At 37.9% G+C, this 22,939-nt stretch overlaps 2 protein-coding genes and 1 long non-coding RNA gene across 3 annotated transcripts in view; 2 read left to right on the top strand and 1 right to left on the bottom strand.

The window, feature by feature from the left end:
• LOC133846436 (protein unzipped) overlaps positions 1 to 22,939 on the top strand; it is a 31,857-nt gene that overhangs the window by 5,299 nt on the left and 3,619 nt on the right. Inside the window, exon 3 of the mRNA XM_062281418.1 lies at positions 7,389 to 7,421. The gene's annotated coding sequence lies outside the window, so the exon portion shown is untranslated. The remainder of the gene's footprint in view (positions 1 to 7,388; positions 7,422 to 22,939) is intronic.
• LOC133843097 (uncharacterized) lies at positions 2,913 to 4,619 on the top strand. Its single transcript, XR_009894472.1, has 3 exons — positions 2,913 to 3,028; positions 3,164 to 3,445; positions 3,501 to 4,619. It is a non-coding gene; the product is annotated as an uncharacterized LOC133843097 (long non-coding RNA).
• Positions 16,474 to 17,770, bottom strand: LOC133844348 (band 7 protein AGAP004871). Its single transcript, XM_062278290.1, has 4 exons — positions 17,515 to 17,770; positions 16,935 to 17,457; positions 16,718 to 16,883; positions 16,474 to 16,655 (listed from the first exon to the last, which is right to left on the bottom strand). The coding sequence occupies exons 1-4, from the start codon at positions 17,678 to 17,680 to the stop codon at positions 16,557 to 16,559; spliced, it is 954 nt and encodes a 317-aa protein (XP_062134274.1). The 5' UTR covers positions 17,681 to 17,770; the 3' UTR covers positions 16,474 to 16,556.

Consider the following 22,939-nt stretch of genomic DNA (forward strand, 5'->3'; position numbering starts at 1 on the left):
CTCACAAACTGGAGCGAAATCCCCAAGAATGAATCACGAATTGCCTTACACAGCAGCCACTCTTGTGTGTGTGTGTGTATGTGTGTGTGTATGTGCCTGAGTCAGTGTTTGTGTGAGTGAGTTCACTTCCAGGACCTGCATTGGAATGGGCGCGCGTGAGCTTGGCCCTCTGACGGAGATTCAGACGACGGTACCGAGGATGACGCGTCGAGACAAGTACGCAAAAAATGCCTGCAAGCAAACTAACAACTGGCGACAGCAGCTGCTGTTGCTGTTGCTGTGGCTGTGGCTGCTTCTTCTTCTTCAACTTCTAGTGGCATTGTCCTTGCTGCGTCGAGGGGTGGTTTACACTGCTTTTCGGCTTCGGCTGGCTTGGTGTCTGGCCTCTCGCTTACAGCATTTACACATTCCTCCTCATGCCGTTGCCAAATCCTCCACTCTGCCTGCCGCTCGCATCGTTCCCTTTGCCCTTCCCCTTCCCCTTGCTATTCGTGATCCTGTTTTGTTGCTTGTTGCCACTCGCAGAAATCGTTGCTTCTATTTTTTGGACAGACAACAAGGACTGTCGGGCAGCAGCCGAGGACAACGTCAACGCGCTTACTCTCTCTCGCACTCATCCATCCGCTCATCCCATTTACATTCGTAGACTCGGGGGTTGGCATCGGCTTGCGGCAGTGGCGGTGGCGGTGGCATGCGGCATGAGGCATGCAGCATACGGCATACGGCATGCGCTTATATTTTATTATTTATTTTCTATTTCATTCTCTATTACGCTTTGTGCGCATTTCGCTGCTTTCGGCCTCTCTGTTGTGTTCGCCCATTCGCACAGTTTTCCTCGTTTTGTTTCCATTTTGGGGGGAGGCAAAGTCCTTTTCATGAGTCCCTTCACACGTTTTCAGTTGCGTCGAGTGCGAGTTGAGTGGAATTTTGCCTCTAGCTCAACGCCAAGGCGAACAGTCGTGTCCAAGATAATGGGCATGCCCTTTGAGTGCGTTTGAGACAAGTCTTGTGGGTTATCCAAAACGAGATTTATATCATTGATGAATTTGTAATATTTCCCATGTTCAGCCCATTCTTGGCAAGTAAATCTATGTTAATATACACAAATTATTGATTTATTATTAACTTTAAATATTTCTTATATTTACCAAATTCTTTGCAAGTAAATCTATGTTAAAAACCACGAAATATTGATTGATTATAAACTTTAAATAATTTTCACATTTACCAAAAAAACTATCATATTAAACAGGAAATATTGATTGATTCTTAGCTTGAAATACCTCTCATATTTAACACACTAATTTAATGATGCTTTTCATGAACTCTTTCAAAAATTCTCCACACTCTTGTTCACTCATTTCACCCATTGAGTAGCATTTCACTCTTAAATTGTCAATTGCCAAGCTTCCGCTTGGCTTTTCAACGAGTTCAACGTAATGTCTTCATCTTTTTGAACTGCATTTCCTGCTCTTGTGAAATTATGAAATTTCCGGATCAGAAAAGTGCCAAAAAAAGAAAGCAGCAATTCAAGAAACAGTTGGATGTTAGAAGTCAGAGGTGGGCTGAGTATTTGCTGAAAGGGAAGGGGCCACCCAGTAGCATCATCCGCTGTCAGAATCTGTTTTGCTGGTTTGTTGACTTTTTGGCAGCGATTTCCCAGGATACACAGTTGCACGCCGCAGGCGCCATTTGCAATGAAAATCCGAAAAGCAGAAACCGCACGCGTTGCCACACGACGCCACACTGCAGTGTGTCCGGGTCCTGATCCTGATCCTGTTGCGATAACCCAAGCGGCGCCCGTCAGCAATTACTTCACGTTCTATAAACAAACAAACAACAGGCGCATAAAATTAATTTCTACACTCGAAAGTCGGCGACGAAATTGTTATTTTGCGTGAAATCGCTCGACACCGTCACGAGTCTCGTTTTCAAATATAAAATGCGTTGTCCCCCGCTGTCCTGCGGTGTCCTGTTCCCGGCTAATGAAAACCACCCCGCATTATGCCTTTGTCTTCTATTGCTTTTGCTTTGTTTCACTGAGTTCGCTTTTTTTTGTTGTAATAAATTGTGAAAATTACCCACATTGGGTTTTGTTTTTACTTTACCTTTATTATTATTATTATGCTCGTTTGGTTATTGGCTGCGTTTCTTTTGTTGGGGGCGGGTTTGCGTGCGAGCTTCCCTCATACCTTTAGGTTTTTTAGGGACCTTTTTGGACAGGAGGTCACATCGCTTGCATTCTTGCAATTAACATACTCGACACTCTCTAACTCTTGAGAGCTTTAAGTGTTGTTTGACGTGCCTTTGAAATTGTTGTTGTTCCCCTTCGAGTTGAAGAAGCGTAAACAGTTTAGCTTTACGAGTTGAGAAAAGCGTAACTCAAATGGAAATAATTGCTTGTTATGGGTATATTGTAAAAGCAAGATGACGATGTTATTGTTGACTTGGCAGAAAACTTCAAGTGGGTGGTAATCTTTTCTCCCCAGCGAGATTCTAAATAGATATATGGACGTAAACTTATTGAATAATCGTATTACTTCCTGTGATTGAGGTCTTATTTTTCTATTTATACCTGGAACCCATAGAGTAAAAGGGACGATATAGCCTAGTCCCTATGAAGACCTAGATCTCAATAATAATAAATACAGTATTTATGATTCCTGAAAATTTAGTTGCAATTAGATAAAAATGAACTTTATGGTAAATTTATATAGTAATACCAAATATAGCCTTCAGTTTATTTAAGTATTTATTCGGTTTATTTTTATAATATGGTTTTATTGAAATTGGTTATCGAGTACATAACAGTCGAGCACACTCGACTGTAATTTTCTTACTTGTTTAAATTTTCAAAGATTATCATGTTAAACCCAAACTCAATATTGATACCCTCGAAATCGAAATCTTATTTACGACTTTTTTCTCCCTAACAATAAAAATCTTTTTTTTTTTTATCTTCAATTGTGTAAAATAATTTTTTTTTAAATTTAAAATGCAAACGTATTGCTTTTCATATAGAGTTCAAGTAAGAAAAGATTTAAGATTTATCATATGTAGAACCCAACCCTAAAAACCATTTCAATAACGTCTTCACCGCACCATATTTTTTGTAACTCCACCACTTTGTGGCACATTCAACTTGCACTGCGATTATTTCGAGCAAGCAACTGCGGCAAATCCGAAAAGCCATAATACAAAAGACGAGCATACGAACTTGAGATTTTTCACTTTCCTTCGACAAATCCTGGCGCACAGAATGCAGAACGACAACAAATAGAAGATGAAGTTGAGGCAGCGGCAGAAGCTTGTAAAGTTCACGCTAAATTTAAAGTATACAAAAGAAAAAGCAAACGCAGGCCAGACCAGACCTGAACCAGACCCAGACCCAGGCCCAGGCCCAGCCCGATATGGCCCAGGAAACATTTTAAAATCCAACATCAAGGTGTGTGTATGCACAGCTGTTGCCAACTCATAGCGAGACTCACCCACAATTTCAGCCCGGAGGCACTGAATTCGATATGCCTCCCCCCAGCAGAATAATCGTACTCCCCCAATCTGCCCCCCGACTTGCTCTTATGCTGAATTGCATTTTCGCAGAGACCGCAGACGACTGCAATTGCTGCCGCCAAATGGCTTTTATGAATGCTCCAGCAAAAAAAGCGAGAGAGAGCTATGGCCAGGGCCAAGGTGAGCACAGGGAGTGAAAACCTGGAGATGCTTTGCAGCTGCTGCCTTGGCTGCTGCTGATAAGCGGATACAACGTTAAGCAGCGCGTTCGAGTGGTTTTCTGATAACATGTAACACCCTTTAACAACCAATAGTCCCATTTATGTTTAGCTAGATCAAACTCAATGTACAGAGCAGCAATGAACAATTGTTGTGGGGGGAAAATCAATAGTCGGACTCTTGGCAACTCGAATGCGAATTGTTGCAACACTCATTCTACGCAGTTTGAATGGGCTCTAAAATGGACTCTCCAATGTTAGCGCCATGTCCATGTCCATGTCATGTCATGTTGTTATTTCTATTTTCCTTTTTTTTTTTGTTGCTGACCTGGCACTTGACATGGTGGCTGCTTGTAAAGTGAATCCTGCTGGCATTCGGACTTCTTGTCGCCGCAAATTAAATGTGCAGGTTTCCCAACTCCAGTTCCTCCTACTCCTCTTTTTCATTTCCTTTAGGAGCAAGCCCACAGTCAGCCCCTAGACAGGTTCTTAAGCCAATTTTCCATGCGGTTGGCCAACAATTGTTGCGCTCTATGGCACAAACAATTTCTCTTTTAACGTAGAATTGAACCTCTATAAGTATTCATAATTGGACCTGACCCGGCAGCTGGAGTCCTATAATTTTCTTGTGGCCAATGGAAAATGGGCTGGGTCACTATAATTGCGAGTGTGTGTGCGTTGAGTGTATGCGTGTGTAATATTGATTTATATATGTGGTTGACTGGCGACAGTTAGGCAGCTCATTAATTTTGTGGTGGGTAACTTGTGGCAACCGCAACTCGACAATAATGCTCTTATGGCAAAAGCAATATACGAAAATCGAATACGGTATGGTTAACAATTGGAAGTATTAATTGATAATATGAGGGGAAGCTCAGTAATGTATATCTGCTAATAATAGCTGAAAGCATTTCCCAAATAATAATCCTTTAAGCTTAACTATTCATATTGCAAAAACATAATGTTTTGATTTTAACTGAGTTTTTCATATTGGAATAATTCTTTATCCCTATGATTATAATTCTCCTTAAAGTTCTCTGATATTAACTTGCAACAATTGTTCAATCTACTAATAATATAAAACTTCCTTGCTAATTTATATTAATGACTCACATATAACAACAAATGTTGGCAAATATACATACATAAAAAGAAATTTAAATTGTATTTTCTGTCCCAAAAAATACAAGTTTCAAAAAAAGGATTTAAACTGCAAATTATATCAAATTTAATTTCACTATTGCTTTTTAAATATTTCTGGATTTCATCGACATTTAAATTGAAACTTAAGTGTTTCTCTATAACCTAAGACTACCCACTAACTTAGCCACAAGAGGCTTACATAAGCTTAGGACAAACGTTTCAGGCCTTACAGCACTTCAATTGCAATGAATCTTCCTACTTGCTATCATCTGTCATCTGCAGTCTGTGGGACATGGAATTTGCAATTCCATTCTCTAAATTTGAGGCTCATGAGCTAACCACAACAATTCGAAAATCTCGAGCAAAACCACAACAAATCTTAATCCACTCTTGACGCCTTGTCATTTTGCATAGCTCTGCCTCTTGCCCCGCCCCCATAAAAGGGGCGAGTACAACTAGCATCCACAAACAAACAATGTGAGCTCATGTTTCGGGCATTTGCTGATAGCTCTGAATTGTGAGGCAAGTGATTCTCGGTCAGTTGGCATAAATACCACAAAATAGCAAGACAAACAACAAACACAGACAATCACAAGCAGAGCACACTTCACACACACTCACATACGCACTTGGGCTAGTGTCATCTCAATTAAAATGCCGTTTGTTTGTTGTGCTGACGGGGGCAACCTAATAATGAACTTCCGTTGCCACAGTGCAAGCAAAAAGTATGACGCCAAGCAATCAAACAGCCAGACAAATTTCAAAGATACATCTACAACATCTTGTGTAGGAGATGAGCCAACTACACTCAGTTACGTAAATAAGAAAGTAATTAATAAGTACTTCATTCCCTCGTGACATAATCGATATACATATGTAAACATCGTAACCATCTTTATTGCTTTTTGAGGCGTGTCAACAAATTGGAAATATTATTATTAATGGATATCACAATATTATGCACAGTTCTAGTCAGTCTCTCAGTATGTCAATCAATGTCGCAAAAGTTATGAACTTTTCACACCTTAATGGCTGACACGAGTCCCCAGGTGGCATTTTGTAAGCCTGTAAACTTGTGGTCGTCTAACGGTTAACGGTCTCGTGGTGTCTTCATTCACCTGCAACGCTATAAAATTTTATGGACTTCGCTCATAAAAGAGACATTTCGCATTTCCATAATTAATTAGTAAATATGTTTTATGTCATTTTATGACCAGAGTCGTTAATTAGCGACAAAAAGGTGTGTTCCAATTATTGTACGTACATTGTTTCAATGTCTGAAAAGCCTATTGAAACATTTGAATTTTGTCGTACGCAATTACTTACTACATTGTTTTCAACATACAATGTAATCAAGGTAGTTTAATTGATATCGTAAAAGCAAAGCTAACAAAATAAAAAGAAAGAGGTCGAATGAATAAGAAGCAATAAACCATTTTTAATCGTTTGGTCAATTTATTTTTACAAGCACTTACGTGCATTTTTAATGTGTGTAGGGTATAGTTACTGCATGAAACATCAACATAAATTGTTTATTATTATCGACTTCTTATTGATAATTGCATACCAATTAATAATTTACTAAAAATTGTTGTACGTACGGGTATTTGTACACCATTTGCAAAGCAGAAATTCGAGCAAAAATAGCATGAGCAGGGGCAAATGTTCTTGGTTTTATTGAATGATGCCTTATGAAGAGAAGGTATTGAGGTATCCACTATTGTGTTTCAATGCCAATTTCAAAGCCAATGTAATTGTAGCTTCTCGGGCAATCCAATTGAATTTCTTGACTTCAATTATGATTGGCTTCTGGTCTGTGTTTACTGACTTGATCCGATTAGATACTTAACGTTGCTGCCTCACATCACGGGGGCACGCCACGTACTGTTGAAGTTGCATCTTAGCAAACGCGACTCGCGAACCTTTCTCCAGCCCGGCCTCCGTTGCCCCGATTGCTTTTCGTCGGTTAGCTCCAATTTCCTGCTGGCGGCTTCTTTTGTTCTAGCGCTCTTTAATGTGTCTTGGCCCCGGTACAAAAGCCACGTGCAGTCGCTTTCCTAGACTTGCCACCGCGCGCGCAGCAATCGCAAACGGGTTTCACCATATCAAAAGCCAAAGCAATAGCAAAAGCAACACAACACAACAGTCAAGCACATATGCCACACAGAGGTAGAGCGAGCGACTCCAAAATGTTGCTTGTTGGCGGCGGCATTGCAATTAGTCTGGCTAAAGTCGTGGCCTAACGGTAAAAGCATAATGTTCTATCTGCCATCTAAAAATCCCACCTCCTCTCTAGTCTCATACCTCAAAACTATGACCCATAATCGCATCAAGCTCGTGAGATTTACACCGATAATGTCGGCTCAACTGATAGATTACAATGTTGCTTTGGCTCCATGGGCTGGGGATTTTGAGTATTTTATGGAAGAGAATTCTCTAATGGGGTTTTCATGTTTGTTATTTCAAGCTCCTGATTTAACATATTATTAATGATCATTTACTTTTTTTTATTTGCAGATTAATTGCATTTGCAATTTGGACAATCGAGTCGTAAGTATACAAAATATTATATACATTTTATTTTCGCCATAAAATATGATAGACTTACTTATAAATGGATAGGAGACTTTCACAGTTTCGTTTTGAGTTAAGAGTGTGTTTCTATGTTAGGTAGTTTCTATGTGTTTCCTTAAACGAAACCCAACTAACAACTCAATCAACTGCCACAAATTGATGCCATCAGTTTCAGTCGCACCTTTTACGCAACTCACCTGAAATGCGGTGCCATGTTTAGAAATTTAGATACAAATAATTGAAGTTTTCAACGGTTACGCAGACGCACTCCAACTTTTTCAGTTATATTTGCTGGGACTTACATCACTTGGTCTGTCAATTAGCGACGCGTTTCAAACGACTTCATTACCATCAATCTTAATTGAATAATCATTGAGGCTGCATATAAATTCAGTGAGAAGATGCCAGAGAATCGTCAAGGCTTGTTCTCCCTGTTCCATCTATCCGACCCGTCTATCCTTTGCGAATTTCCGCGATTATTTGCGGCCCTCGGAGCGTGTAAAGTTGACCGTGCGACAACTTAAGTAGCATGAATTATGAAACAGACAGTCAAGACAGATCCGGACAGTCAAGTCTCAGAGTGTCTACAACGGGCATGTCTATATATATCTGCATCTGCATCTGCATTTCTATCTGTATCTGCATCTGCTGTTGTGTAGCTCGTTTTGTGTTGAGCAAATTGTGGGCAATCATTGTCAATTTACAATGCAAGCACAAAATGCCTTCTACTTCTGATTGTCCCCACTCAAAAGAAAGTAAGCATCTACAGTGGTGTTTGCCTTGGCAATATCAACGACAGCGTGAGAAGTTCATCAATATATTTTTATATGATATTTATCAATATTTCCTTTTAAACAAATTGTCTAAACTAAGCACAGCTTTTGACTATATTTTAACGATGTATTCACATTGTTTTCCTTTTATTGAACAGTGGTTATTTTCAAGTGGAACACACTCGACTGTAGCTTTTTTCAATTCTGATTTAATATCTACATTTTAAAATAACAGATAAACAGTAACTTTCTAGGATCCCCACATTTTTACCCAGAATAGCTACTAAAATTTCATGAGCCAATAAAACAAAGTTTTCTAGAACGTTAACTAAAAACAGGTATTCTTAGTAATATAAAAATTGACAACCGACTATAAAAATAGTTAAATATAGTTTATAAACTTCGACAGATATAGAACTGAAACATAAAAGCTGACTACACTTGTCTGACACATTCTTCAACCAGTTTGCTATGCTGTATCAATAGAAGACTCCTTATCCACTCCATTTGGATTTGCATTTCCGCAGTACTTAAGTGCTTTCTAGTGAAGCCTCACTGTGCCCGCATTGTTGTCGCTGTCGCTGTCGCTGTCGCTGTAGATGTAGCTGTAGCTGTCTCTTAACCGTTTGTAGGCGCACCTTGAACTACAACCGACTTCGTGTGCATGTCAAACTGGTGTTGCTAACGGAGACAGCGGTAGCTTAGGGGCCGGTACCCGCAGCGGGTCTTATCCAAGCGCTGAGATCACACGAGACTGTTATCGTTGCTGTTGCTATTGTTGCTGTTGCTGTTGCTGTTGGAGATGTTGATGATGATGGGGTCGTTTGAGGGGTTTTCTGCGCTTTTATTTACCTTGTCTGCGATTTTATGAGTGTCTGTCTCTCTTTCTTTCTAAACTGTCGGTCCGTCTCTCTGTCTGACTGCCTGTTAGTTTGTTTGTTTGCTTGCTTGCTTGTTTGTTTATTTGTCGCCCAACACTTTTTACGCTTTTAGTTGCAGTATTTTGCATTTTGTTTTTGGACTTTTGTTCGCTTTTTCATAGGTAAATTTGCATGCTTTGTGCGTTTGTTATTTTTGCTTTTTCCACACATTTTGCTGCTTTTATTGCTCTTATTTATAGCAATTTGTTTTTGTTATTGTTTCTCGCGTGAACATAAATCCAATTGCTTAAATAAATAGCCCAGAGACAGGCTTTGCAACTGAACTTGTGGATGGCTGTTGGACTGTTTGAAGGGGGGGAAAGTGACAAGTGCGGAGAGCAAACGAACCACCAAATTGTCGACAGCTGCTGCCTGTGATTAATTTCAATGTGGCGACGCTTTGCATTTATTCATTCAAATTTACGGGAAATTTTTTGTTTGTATATACACAACATATATTTATATACTCGCATGTTTTTTGCTGCTTGTCACGAATTCTGAACAATTTGATGGACACATAAAATTTACGAGCCCATTGAGAACGGCTTGCAAAATGGGACAGTCTCTGGAGAGATTCCAAAGAAATTGGCCGGCAAGGTTAGCACAATTGAATGAAATGTTTGCAAGTACTAAAGCAAGGAATTTATGATATCAGCCATCAGCCACTTGTAATTGAATTTAATTTTGGCAATAGGCTATAAAAGAGTATAAAATGTAAATGAATTAATTGTAATCGATAAAATAATAAAGTAATTAAATCTCTAGTGAACCGTTTCCAAGCAGCGCTTCTCTTCGTTAACTTGTAATTAGCGGCCTACTTTTTATCTGATCTGATGTCAGTTATTATCAAATCAAGAAGAAAATGGACGTGTCGTTTGCGAACTCCTGCGTTTTAGTCTTCCATGCCACTGCATCACTTTTTATTTGATCAACTATTTTTGACATAACATCAAAGTGGATATACATAGTAATCATTTTTAACCGACATTATCAAATGGTAAACAAAGCCAAAACAGCTGATACCACAGTGTGATTCTTTCTGTTTGTTTAATATGTTGAGACAGCCAAACCGTTTTCATTTAATCGATAAATTAGTTCTATCGTTAACTAACTATGTATGCAGATATCGAGAAACCGTCCCCATGCCATGTATTTCAAAATTAAACTATAATTATATGTGCACTTGACTAACTTTACCCACTTAACCCACTTACCCACTGCCGTGCGGCACAGCAAGAGCAAGTAGCAAGAAGTGCGTGGCACTCGTTAGAAAGGGAACTCGAATTTGAAGTGCATACTCCAGTCTTGCGATGCCGCTTATCGCGTTTAATGCGACATATCATGTGCTTTGAAGCTCACCCACACACTCGCATCGCATCATTAAGACAATGGCTGAGGAACACACTCCACTGGGAGAACGCGGCGGGTGCAGTTCCGGGCCATTAGGTGCTCGCTGTGGCCAACATTACATAATTTATCTGGGTAAAACATCTATTGGATGCGTTTTGTCAAGATGCGTGTCAATGTTGTCAAACGATGTCATCAGCTTCAGATGTAGATGTGGAGCAAATCATTATGGCTGCAATTTAATTCCATTTAATGTCAAGTGTGAGCAGACGGAGCAAACGCGTATACACACATTCAAACATATGTTAGATAGATACTTATTGGCCTCTGCATGATATCACGAGATGATCATGGATATGTTCCTGGCCTGTGCCCGCTTTCAACCTCAATTAGCAAATGCAGTGACTGTGACTATGACTGTTTGCCTCAGTCCAACTCAATTATATAATTGCTTTGGCTGACATTTTTCGTAATTGCAACAGCAAACGGCAGCGTGCATGTCATCGCCAATTAATTGGGGCGTGCCACAAGCAGCAACGCCACCTGCCGGCCGTTTGTTGCATTTCTCAACTGCGTTTACGGCGTATTAGACTCATCTTTATCCACTTTACGGACTGTTCATTATCATCACATTGCTGCATGCTAATTCCTGGCCACATTCTTCAGTTTTTACAATTACTCGAAATGATTTCACAGTTTTCAGTCGGCATCATTAACATTCTTTTGTAATGTATTTTGTTTTGTGCTTATTCTCATTTGAAACTCATGTATCTGGTCAAGGCCTCGAGAGCATTGTCATTACAAATGTGTGTAGTGTAATAAACTTGTCTGAAATACGATATTCCTATTTTAATTTAGCTATGTTATTTCCTGCGTTTTCCATTCTTCCAGAACAATAACCATATACTAGCAAATTAAAAAATGGTTATAATATGATATGATTCCCTTCATTTAAATTTGCGAATATGGTGTAGAATTTAAAAACACTTTAATTTTAAATCGCGAATAGAAACATAGTTGAAAATGAATTTAAATTAAAGAAGAAATTTGTTCCGCGTGTTTAATAATAATTCAGAAAATGAATTTAAAAGTAATTTAACAATTTTGTTTAATTTCCCATGATATTGGCGAATATTGTGAATTAAAGGCAAAAGACATTGGCTTGCTTTTTTTATTCTTATACAAATAAAGTTGACCGATTGTTCGTTTATTTGTTTGCTTTGAAGAACAGGAAATTGTGAATATATAAGCGATTTACTGCTGTCTGAAATGGCTAATAGAAATTGAGGATTTAAAGATCTGAAATGTCCAGTACTTTATATTCAATGCGTAGTCAACATATACATAAATTCTTATATAAATGTATAAAAATTGGTAGAGAAACGACGAGAGAGAATTCCTAGAGTCATGTCGTGATGCAAGTTGCTTTATTTATTCGTTTTCAGTCAACAGACTCCAGTAATTTGCATTTTTTGTGAAAATTTATGCTGATTGTGTGAGTGGCGCCAACAAAACTGGTCACTCGGGCGTTGTCCGTTGTCTCAGATGGTCATTTCGACATAACTAATTCATTCCTTAAGCTGATAAAACGCATAAACGCATTGCTATAGCGAATATGTCTCGCTTCAGACAGTGTAGGGGCGATAGCAGCCTTTTTTTAATAGCTCCCTCGTCCAATGCTGACCTCATTCGGCGGATCCATGTCGCAAGCCAGAGCCGCAGCAAAAATATCTGAAAACGCGATTTAAATTGCTAGAAATTGAAAGTGACACTGAACGCATACGAGTAGAACAAATGACAAGTTAGCTTGTGGGCCACACACACTAATAGACAATCTAAAATAGAAATTCGTTTTTATTATAACAAATTAAATAGCCTGACTTGACTGCAAAGCACCGTCCCACATTTCCACTCCGACCGTTGCCAAAAAAATTGACTTATATACGCGATAAGAAAGCTGGAGACTGTGATGTCTTAGACCCAAGTAAGATGGGAACAGCGAGGGGAACGAAACACTGCAAAAAAGGGAACAATAACAAATTAGACAAAGTAAACAGCAAACAATCGCCATTCACAAATTTATAACAACAATGCGGCCTGACGAAATGTAAACAAGTTACTGTCGCGTGTGCTCGACTTTGAAATACCTGCTATCCATATTCAATAAAATATACCAAAAGCAATACTTAAATATACAAAAATATGTTATATCGATACACTCCTACATTCCAAATATACCATGGAGTACAAAATATACCTGATTATCAACCAAAACAATGAAGTCACAATACCAGTAGCTGTTTTATGTCAGATAAAATTATTTCTTGGTTACTTAATGGTGTGCGAGATGCATCCTGTCCTTTGTTGTATTCATTTGCTCCAGACACAAAGTTATAATACCCTTCTAACCTAAAAATAGCGGGTATAAAAAAGTACGAAAGACAAAAGCTTTGAGGCTAAGCTAACACTTTTATTGGGAATGATGGAATCTGAAATGCCCTGTAATGACTTTGCGAACAGATTAATCGATTTACCATACTGAAGAATGAGCTATACTTAATATGGCTTAACTGCGCTACGGTATAACAAGGCTTCGTTAAAATGCAAATTGCCAGTTAATTACGGCGCAGTTTAAACGTGTTTTTGGGGAGGATTCGACCGAGCTGAACTTAGGGCTGTCCAAAGGATCGAATGACAAATGTGTCGAGTTTAGCTTGAGGACATTTTTTAGTCATTTAACTGGGCAATTCGAGCTGACAGTAAACGCAAAAAAGTTGAGTTAATACTTCAGAACCATCAACACCATCGAGTGTGGGGCACAAGAGAGCTTTGTCAACATATCTTATATGGGTGTCAAACGGAAAAGTACTGGTAGTTGATGATGAAGACGATGATAATGAGATACTCTCGGCTATACAGTTTATCAGTGAAATTTGAAGATTCATATGTGTTGTAAGGCACTTCAATCCAGACGATGAATTATGCACTTTGGCGCTATAATGTTTACAAATTTCATTTGATGTACACACAACATTGACATGGAGTCAGGTATGAGAGATGTAGTGCTGTTTATTGATGGCCTGTCAAAAAGTCGTCATTGAAAGCTAAGGCAAACACTCTATGATGATATTTACTTATGCTGAAGCAATATCAACTTCAGATGTGAGGAAGGTTCTGCTTATAGGCCATGAAGGCAACCACAAGATACATGCATAAATGTATCTTGAAGATACATAATAAGTGCGGCACGCGATATGCAGTAAACAGCAGCATTTACTGGAGCACATCATCAATGTGTAATCTAGTTTCAATGTGATATCCAAGCATATTAAGTGCCCACAATGCAGCTGCATCTGCATCTCCATCTCCAACATTAGGTGGCAGTAACAGTAGCGTTAGCGGTGCGTAACTAGATGCGAGTTGTCTTGCCTGTCAATGAGGTGCTAATGGAGCCGGCGTTGAAATGTTGTCATCGCATGACCGGCAAACAACCCTCAGCGAGTCAGCTCAGCTGCAGTTAACCACCACACAAGCGTAACCATAACTTTGATGTACAGTTAGCTTAACCTGGCCAACAGCAAACCACAATCAAGTCATGATTTATCATGCATCAAACCGATAAAGCCTGCTGCCTCTTTAAAAACATTGTTTAAAGTTGCAATTACCACCAGCATTCGCTCCGTTCCACAAGTTTTGTGCTTAGAGTGTAATCCAATCCCACATCTGTTGGCTGTACATTAAATTTGTAAGGGAACTTGAAAGTCCCATGGGGTTTCTGCCTAAGTCGACTCTTTAATCAACTCTACTGCAAGAAATCAACAGTGTCTAAGTATTTTTTGAATATTTGTACAAACATACCACGTGATATTGATGAATATTCTAATACTTATTGTATTTGTATTTATGTTATCGACATATAATAGTAATCAATGGTGTATTTTAAAAGTGGTAATATATTGATATACCAAACATATTTTTTCGGTATATTAATGTTAAAAATGGGATGACCTTTCTGTCAGATGGTTAACGGGATCTTACGACTGTAGCTTTCTTACTTGTTAATTGTTAAGTATTGTTAGAAGTTAAAAATATTAAGAAAAATAATTCAATTAAAAATAAATTTAATGTGCGAATTCATTTTGAATATTTTAATCTTTATACGGGTTGTATTTATAAAGAATGAAATCTAATTAACGTCAAAGAATTCTTATCTGCAACAATATTCCATTAAATTTGCAATGGCAAAATAAACGGCAGCTGATATAATAAAAATTAATTGCATAAAGCCTGAAAAAGTTGTGTGATGTGTTGTCGGCTTTTGAAATAATGAGACATGATCACGCTACAAAATAAGAAAACAAAAAACCGTTGGAAGCTCAAAACTATGCTTTACACTGGAACAACAAATACTCAAATAACAATAGTGTGTAACTGGTTCTGCAATTTTTTTTAAAAATCTAACAAAATTACATTTTGTCTATTTTTATGACTCAGACGCGCAATTTTATTGCGAGTGTAGCTTTTTGAGATCTGTGAAGCAGCATTGAAGTACTTTTTGTATTCAGCTTCAGTTTGTTGGGTGTCAAAATGATTTGTGATATGTATTATGCTTTTTAATGCTGACATATGCGAATCTGATTGTGATTCTAATTTAGATACTCGAAGCGCAAGCAACAAGTCAAAATTACAAAAAAATATCTGTGACAATGAGCTCGCTAACCGGCTGTTTGCTGGCAGCTCTGACAACAACGAGATAAATCTGAAAATTGATTAACTTTGATGGCAATCACACCGATTGAGTACTGAGAGTAGTAACGGCGCACTGCCAGCTTTTGGGTATTACGTCACAGTCACAGTCACCTTGAGAGTGGGCTCATAAATTAAATATTCAGCTACACAAATACATGGGTATGGATACAGATAGAGATATATTTGTAACGCAGCTTAGAACACTGCTGCCTATTAATTATTTGAGGCAGTCAAATTGAAACATGGCAATGAACATTGAATTCAAAACAATACTCTGCTTAGGAAAGGGCTATATGCACTTCATAACTCAGTTAGCTGGCAAATTTATAACTTCACTATATGTTTTGGCGTTTCATTGTTTTCACTGTGGAAGCGCCAAAAAAATAAACGAGTTCAGTTCTGTGTTGGCTTTTGTTTTTGGCGGCAAATGGGAAGAGCACGTGGTGTTGTCATTGGACCCTCTATGAATACCGGTTTCAGTTGTGAGTTTTTATTTCTGCTGGGGCCCGATGACGTAGTTCTTTTGCTGGAACATGTGGCAACTGTGGATCTCAAAGTCAAACGGCCCATGACCAATTTAGTTGAGTAACTTCGCAGTCGCCACAGCATGCTGCAAAGTGGGGTCAATGTATTCGATATATTCCATATATGAAAATAAAACTAAAATTGGAATAAAAAAATTTTAAAATAAAAGCTACACATTGTTTTCATACTGAAATTTGCTTTTAATGGAAAAATCGCCTATTGAATTATTGAACTTAATTAATTTACTCAAGAGGTTTTAAGTGCTTTTGCCATCTTTTTGTGCATAATTAAAATGCCATTATAATGAAATATGCGATATGTGTATGTGACGTTCATGTGTTTCTGCTGCAAGTGCACACACAGAGGTTCAAGAACACTTCAGTCTCCGTCCCCTGAAATCCCCTATTTGTGTCTTGTTTTGGCCTTGTGCAGAAATGTGCCACACGAGTTGCTGGCTGCATTGTTCCCATATGCGCTTGCCTCTTGAGGCATTTATCTTTTGTGTCAATCAAATGAAATTCATTTCGACATCGCAGCGAGTGCGCATTTGAATGCTCAAAATTAATTGTTATTCGTATTACAACAGATTTAATTGATTTTAATGATGCAAGTAACGATAAAAAATGCTTTTTGTATGCGCAGTACAAAATATTTCAAATTTTTTTCAGCTTCTACATTTGTGTTATTCTCCCAATTACAATATAGTCAAGCAAATCAAATTAACAATGAAGACAATTATAGACATACATTGATGTTAAAATACTTAAAATTTACATCTTAAAACAAAATGTGTTTCATTATTTCATTAGTTTTTGCAATATGTCGATTGGCAGTGGAAAGACGATGGCTTCGGTTTTGTCATTGCAAATAGTGTTCAAGGTTTGCAGGTAACGCAGCTAAGTAGGAATGAAATTAGGAATTAGTTACGGATTAAAATTAATATTAAATCGATAATAACTTGTAATGCTATTGGATTCGATTCCATAATGTCAGCTGCTTCCTTCAGAGCCTTCACAGCATCCCGCTCGCCATTTGCAGCAGCAACCTTGGCCATGGCCTCTCGTCTTGCCTCCTGCTCCACGGCCATGGCACGTTGCAGGGATTCGGGCATAAGAATATCGGTGCTATTACATTGCTGATTAAACGAGGTTGTTTTTAATTGGATCGCAACTTACATTTCAACTCGCTCAATGCGAATGCCCCAGGGATCTGTTGCACCAGTGGAATCGAGCATGTTTTTGATTTGCCTGGATAGTGTTTTCTTAGCGGAAACCAGTTCAATGAGCATATACAGACCGGTGACATTGCGCAATGTTGTCATGGCCAGCAACTGGCAGCAATATGCGGGATCAATCACCTGGAGTGCCACGTCCAGCGGATTACTGATTCTATAGTAGACCACGGCGTCAACACTGACGGTCACCGAGTCCTTTGTCAGTATATCCTGCGGCGGCACATCCAACGATGTCGTTCGCAAATCCACCTTTTGGTATTGATCCACACATGGCACAATGAATATCAAACCTGGACCTTTGGGTCCGCCCGGACGCAGACGACCCAATCTTAAAACCACAGCACGTTGATACTCCTGCAGTATGACGAGACACATGAAAACGGATATTGGGAAAAACACGATCACCAAGACATAAGATAATGCTATAAAAATGGTTTCCCAAATGCCACGAGGCTGATTCTCAGCTGGATATGGAATTGGCTGACATTATTTTGTAGAATAAATGAATCATCGGAACTCACTGGTTTTAACATTTCGATGTATATTAGTCAAACGTCCCGAATCGGAACTTTCCGAATCATCGTCGTCGGTCTCGCGACTTTTATTAGTCGGAGTATATTTGATATGGTCAATTTCCTTATATCCCTCTGGCGTTTCCTTTGCTTTAGTATCGCTTTTGTTCTCCATACCCAAAGTTGTAGAAGTAAGACTAGAAATTTGTGTGAATATTGTACAGAGAACAAGTAAACAATTGAATCAGATAAAACTGTCAAACATTTGTATGGCAAACAGGTTTCAAAGGTTATCAGAATTGGCATTTACATACATTTAAATATTTGAAAGTCACGTCTTAGGCACGTCTCTCAATGAACTGCGTTTCTCAAATCAATAGCTCTAAATTCAGCTTAAAGAGTCATGTTAAACATGCTGTACATTGGACATATTGTCTTCTATAAAATGTTTATCAGTGAGCTTGTAAAGATATTATTATAAATTTATAAAACTAAATTAAATGTTTAAATACATTTTTTTCTAGTTGCCATTAGTTAAATTGAACATTGTGTTTAGTAATGTCTATAATATTTTCCATTTGTAATTCAATTGAAACATTTTTTGACCTTCAATAAGTTTGAGTTGCGGCTGATGAGAAACATGCAAAGGCATCAAAAAGTTGCCGTCTAACGACTACAATTTAAATATTTAATTGCGCACATTTTTTTGAAACGGAATCATCGATTTTATTTTTTCTTTCATGTGAACGTTTTTTACCAAGCGAGGAAAATTAAATTACAAATAAAGTAAAACAAATTATGAAACGAATGCGGCCCTCTTTGTGGCCCATATGCATTTTTTTGTTAGCATATTTATTTAATTTTGAATTGGAATTAATGACAAATTTATTGGGCTTAACGAATTAATTAATTATCCGCTCATTTGTTTGTTTAATTTTCTATTAATTGAATGTTTCTCAATGGCATGCGATGCCTGTTTAAATCTTCAAATCTGTATAAATTACTAAGCGGTTTTGCCTATTAAATGTGAGTCAACGTTTTTCTCATTAGCGGCAGGAAGCAAGCACGTTTTGGACTATCAAATTATGTGATGGCGATTTGCATAGAAAATTGTAAACATAATGATAAATAAATGAATTTTGAATATGGTGATTAAATTCATGCAATATTCATACTGGAGCATAAACTAATTAAAGATTATTTAACTTTCCATTGACTTAAAGCTCTGCAACACCTCAGGTGGTAATTGATGGGAATTGAATCGGTAATAGTACAATGGCACACAAAAGCGTTTCAAATTAGGCTTCCAACTCGTTAATTTAATGGTTGGACTGCCAACCAATCGCCTTTTTCCTAGCTCCTACTCTTGTGCCCTTTCTACCGCATGTCGTCAAACAAAACGATCGATTGATCCATTAAATTAATTGAGTGTAGTGACAACGTTTTGCCAACAGAACCAGACAGATGACCAACATTGGACAGAGTCTGTGTGTTTAATCGAGGAAGGGGAGGGGTATGTACTTTAACCTGAGGGAGGAACTCCATTGTCAATTGCGTCACGTGCAAACTGCAGACGATTTAATGGGCTGCACCTGGCTCAATCTGTTGCTAACGAGTGTTTCAGAGTCCTCCAGACGCCTTAATTAATGCAACTGCAATGGCTGCACATGCAAATGGACGCTACTGTAACACAATACAGTGGAGGGAGACGGTAGATGGTGTGAATTGTATGGCAGTAAAGCTGGGGCTCAGCTGGCCAAACAGTTGCGATGCTCTGAAGTGGCCTCCAGATGACGAAAGAAAAAAACAATGTTGAAAAAGTTTCAAAAGTAAACAAAAAAGAAAAATAGATGAGAGTAAAAGAAATCGTGACATATGAACAGAAATATTTTGATTGATATGAAAGCACAAAAGGTGAGAGAAAAAGATTCGACGAAAGCTAAAAGAAGATGTGTTGAATAATGAAATTATAATAAAGTAAACAAGACTTAAAGATGACGCAAGGCCTGTACATGAAATAACAAATGTGATTTAAAACTTGTTCAAAAATTTAAGCAAATTTTGCTGCAGAATTTAAAATATTTAAAAAAAATTGCTGAAAATATTAATTTTAGTTGCTAATAGTTGACAACAAAGTACGCCGTACCCAAATAAATATTTCCACACACACAATTAACAAGATTAATTAAAACACGTGCAATGCGAATTATTGCGTGAGCGGATTTTGTCATCAATTATTTTCTGATTTGCTTTTGTTTTACGAACAAGTCACAACGTGATTAAAAAGGTGTTATTATATCACATTTATAATTGATCTATTGTTTCTATACACTATAGCATACGAATTTGTCGAATTAAAAATGGAAATAAGTAACGTTCAGTTCTTTTTGGGTTTTTGATTTTATTTCATATGCTATATAGACAGTGTTATTATACGCAGGGAATATAAATGAATTTCATGTACATATGTCATAAAAACGACAAAAAGTAAAAAGTGTGATAAAAAGGTAAAATGAAATCCACACGTACTCAGCCAAGTGTTTGTGCCCTTTTAACTGTTAACTTAGAACCTCGTCAAATATTCAACCTAGGAACGAAGGGGACTTTGAGTAGTCGCCTCAGCTTGGACCACGTGCTGCTTTGGTGCTTATCTCTTGTTACCTTTACGCTGTGCACTTTAATTAAGTTAACAACTGTTTGAGCCAAGAGAGCAACAAGCGAGCAACACTGTAATTTCGTCTTTTCTTTGATTTTGCCTGCCACAGACAAAACATCAGAGAAAAACTGCGGCACATGCCGCACGGCACTTGAGCAACAGTCCGTCGCTCGCTTGGGGCAACGGTTGTGGACTGTGCTGAGTGGCTTGTGCAACTGTTGCATAAACAATCGATAACTATATTTGGGCGATTAGCGTAGGTGTGGTAAGAAGGCGACTGCAGGCAACGACATCGTCATCATCATCATCACCTGTTATCAACTATTGTAAATCCAATAAGCAATTATAAATCTTGGTGAATGATCCAGTAGGTTTGCCTACAGGCACCTTTAATAGCAGAGAGCAATTACAATGCCCAACCCAAGATGCACTTTTGACTGCTGTTGCCACCCACAATTTCAATTGATGATCAACAACAAAACAAATGCAAAAACACTTTGTTAAAGTCATTGAGCAAAACTCAACTCAATTCATATTCAAGCTCAATTATGACACTATATCGTGTCGTTGGCTTGTCGTTTGCTTTTGCCTGGAATTGGCATTCCATAATTGAGGAAACGCCAGAGCAAAACCAGCAACCAAATTCCAGACTCAACTATCAATTAAGTTTTCTACTGCAAATTGAAAAAACATTTATCAGGCCTGGCCTGAAAGTGGCTCAATAGACTGCGGATACAGATTACAGTCGGCCACAATTACGAGTATTGAATGGAATCATTGAATTGATTGTACACCTAGTTTTCTCAACTGGAGCACACTCGAGCAATTACACAATCGATAGTTGTGTAAATATTCATTTTATTCACTTTATACTTGTTGCAACTTAACTGCCTCGCATACATATTTAATTATAGTTTAGCCAATAGCAACATTAAAACAATAGACTAATATTGCGTGCAAAGAAATTCAACATATTTAAATATTTATTTATTTCCACATTTATTTCGTGCAATCTTAATTAAATCTATGCTCTGATTTCAATCGAATTTAATTACTTTCTTTGCTCAAAGCATTTTCATTGCATTTATTCGAAGAGTAAATAATTGAAAATACATTTTCAGTTGTTACTTCTTACATTTGCAGTCTGATTTATTGCTTAATCAAAGCAGCAAAGCTTAGCCACCTTTCGGTCACTTCCAACTCTCAATTGTAATTGAATTTTACAGACAACTTTTCACTTTACATCAATTATCCAAGTGTCGTAAATCTGGAAATGTGTTTTGTGTTTCTCTCTTTCTATCTCTGTTTCTTATGCCATCATATTATATTTTTGCTACATTCCCACGCCCAACGACAAGCGTCAGCACGTACAGCAAAGTCTGTTGGGAGGAAGGTTTCGATTTGGCTGGGGTCAAATAGTTGTTAATGACTTTCTAATTAATTTTTGTTTACGAAGCAATCAAGCGATTCTTTAATGACCCCAACAAGTGCACTGAACTTTGGCGAGTGTCTAATTCTCAGCTGAGAAGTGAGAAATCAAGTGTGTGGCACAGTCAATACGGCAAACCTTTTGTGCAGTGGCAAATTGAGTTGATTGAAGCGCGGGTCGCCCTCATAGCACATTATGAAAAGTGAACAGTATCCATAACGGATCATAATTGAGTGTACTTGTGTTTGCTGCATATGCAACACGCTCGCCTATCGGACAGTCCGATCAGCAACAACTTGTTGCAGTTGCAGCAACTATGAGGGTCAGAGTCAAAGTTCAATAAAATCCAATTAAAGTGGCGCAGTGCTGCCTCACACTCTGCCTCCTCTTCTTCTTTCGAGGTATGTTGTACCCGCAGACCTTTCAACAAAACCAGTCTCGTAAATGTAAATGAACTACAACCTGCAGCTGCCCCCTCCTTTAGCTGCCCAGAAAAGTTGCAAACTTGCAGCTATTTCATTTAATAAAAGGCAGCATGAACTTTCACCGGAGTTTTTCCCAGCAGCTATTTCAATTGAATTCTGGCGAGGCTGCGTCTACACTCGGGTCATTATCTGCTTGCAACGTGCTGAGACCGACTGCAGCGATATTGCATTGACTGCGCCTTAAATAATATTCGTATACTGGTATAAGTAAATTTCCTTGGGTTATACTTAATTCGCTTTGCTATTTTTAGCATATTTATTGCCATGCGCAGAAAAGGGGGCCAAACTCTGCGGTTACCAGAGGTCAATTTATGGTCTTGTTATTTCCAACACAAACTCAACTACGTGCACCCTTCCCTCCCTTTGCTTCTTTATGACAGTTACTTCCGTTCAAGAGTTCTTCTTCAATTCCATCTCTTTCAGTCATGCGTCACAGTAGTTGAGCGCATTAAGTAACGAGTTGCAAAGTGAGTGTTCGTACATCTTATGGTTTTGCACACATTCCGAAGCATGACCCAAGCTTAAGAGTACAATCTTTTAATTTTATTTGCTTTTGAGTTTAAATTTAAATTTTACACTGTGTGATTCATACGACACCCTATAAAGTTCGTGATTAAATTATAATAGAATAATTGAATTGGTCACAATAATAAATTGTTAAATTTTCACACAAAACAGCATTAAATTCGAAATTTTTATAATGAATAATAAAATTTATAACTTATAAATAAATATAAATAATAATATTAATAAATCATTCAATTTTCACAAATATTCTCTACTTGTATTCATTAAATTTCAACTTTCGATATTCCATCAAATAGTTATTTTATCTAATTAAATTAAGTTATTTAACGAACATTC

Source organism: Drosophila sulfurigaster, chromosome 3 (genome assembly GCF_023558435.1).
Source record: "Drosophila sulfurigaster albostrigata strain 15112-1811.04 chromosome 3, ASM2355843v2, whole genome shotgun sequence".
In the NCBI taxonomy this organism is placed as follows: Eukaryota; Metazoa; Arthropoda; class Insecta; order Diptera; family Drosophilidae; genus Drosophila; species Drosophila sulfurigaster.

What these genes read in the sequence shown, in the direction of transcription:
- LOC133844348 (XM_062278290.1), bottom strand. Translation starts at nt 17,680, where the DNA reads ATGGAGAACAAAAGCGATACTAAAGCAAAGGAAACGCCAGAGGGATAT. An exon ending in ACATCGAAATGTTAAAACCA is followed by an intron (nt 17,458 to 17,514) that starts GTGAGTTCCGAT and finishes TTCCATATCCAG; the next exon opens with CTGAGAATCAGCCTCGTGGC. An exon ending in CGAATCCAATAGCATTACAA is followed by an intron (nt 16,656 to 16,717) that starts GTTATTATCGAT and finishes ATTCCTACTTAG; the next exon opens with CTGCGTTACCTGCAAACCTT.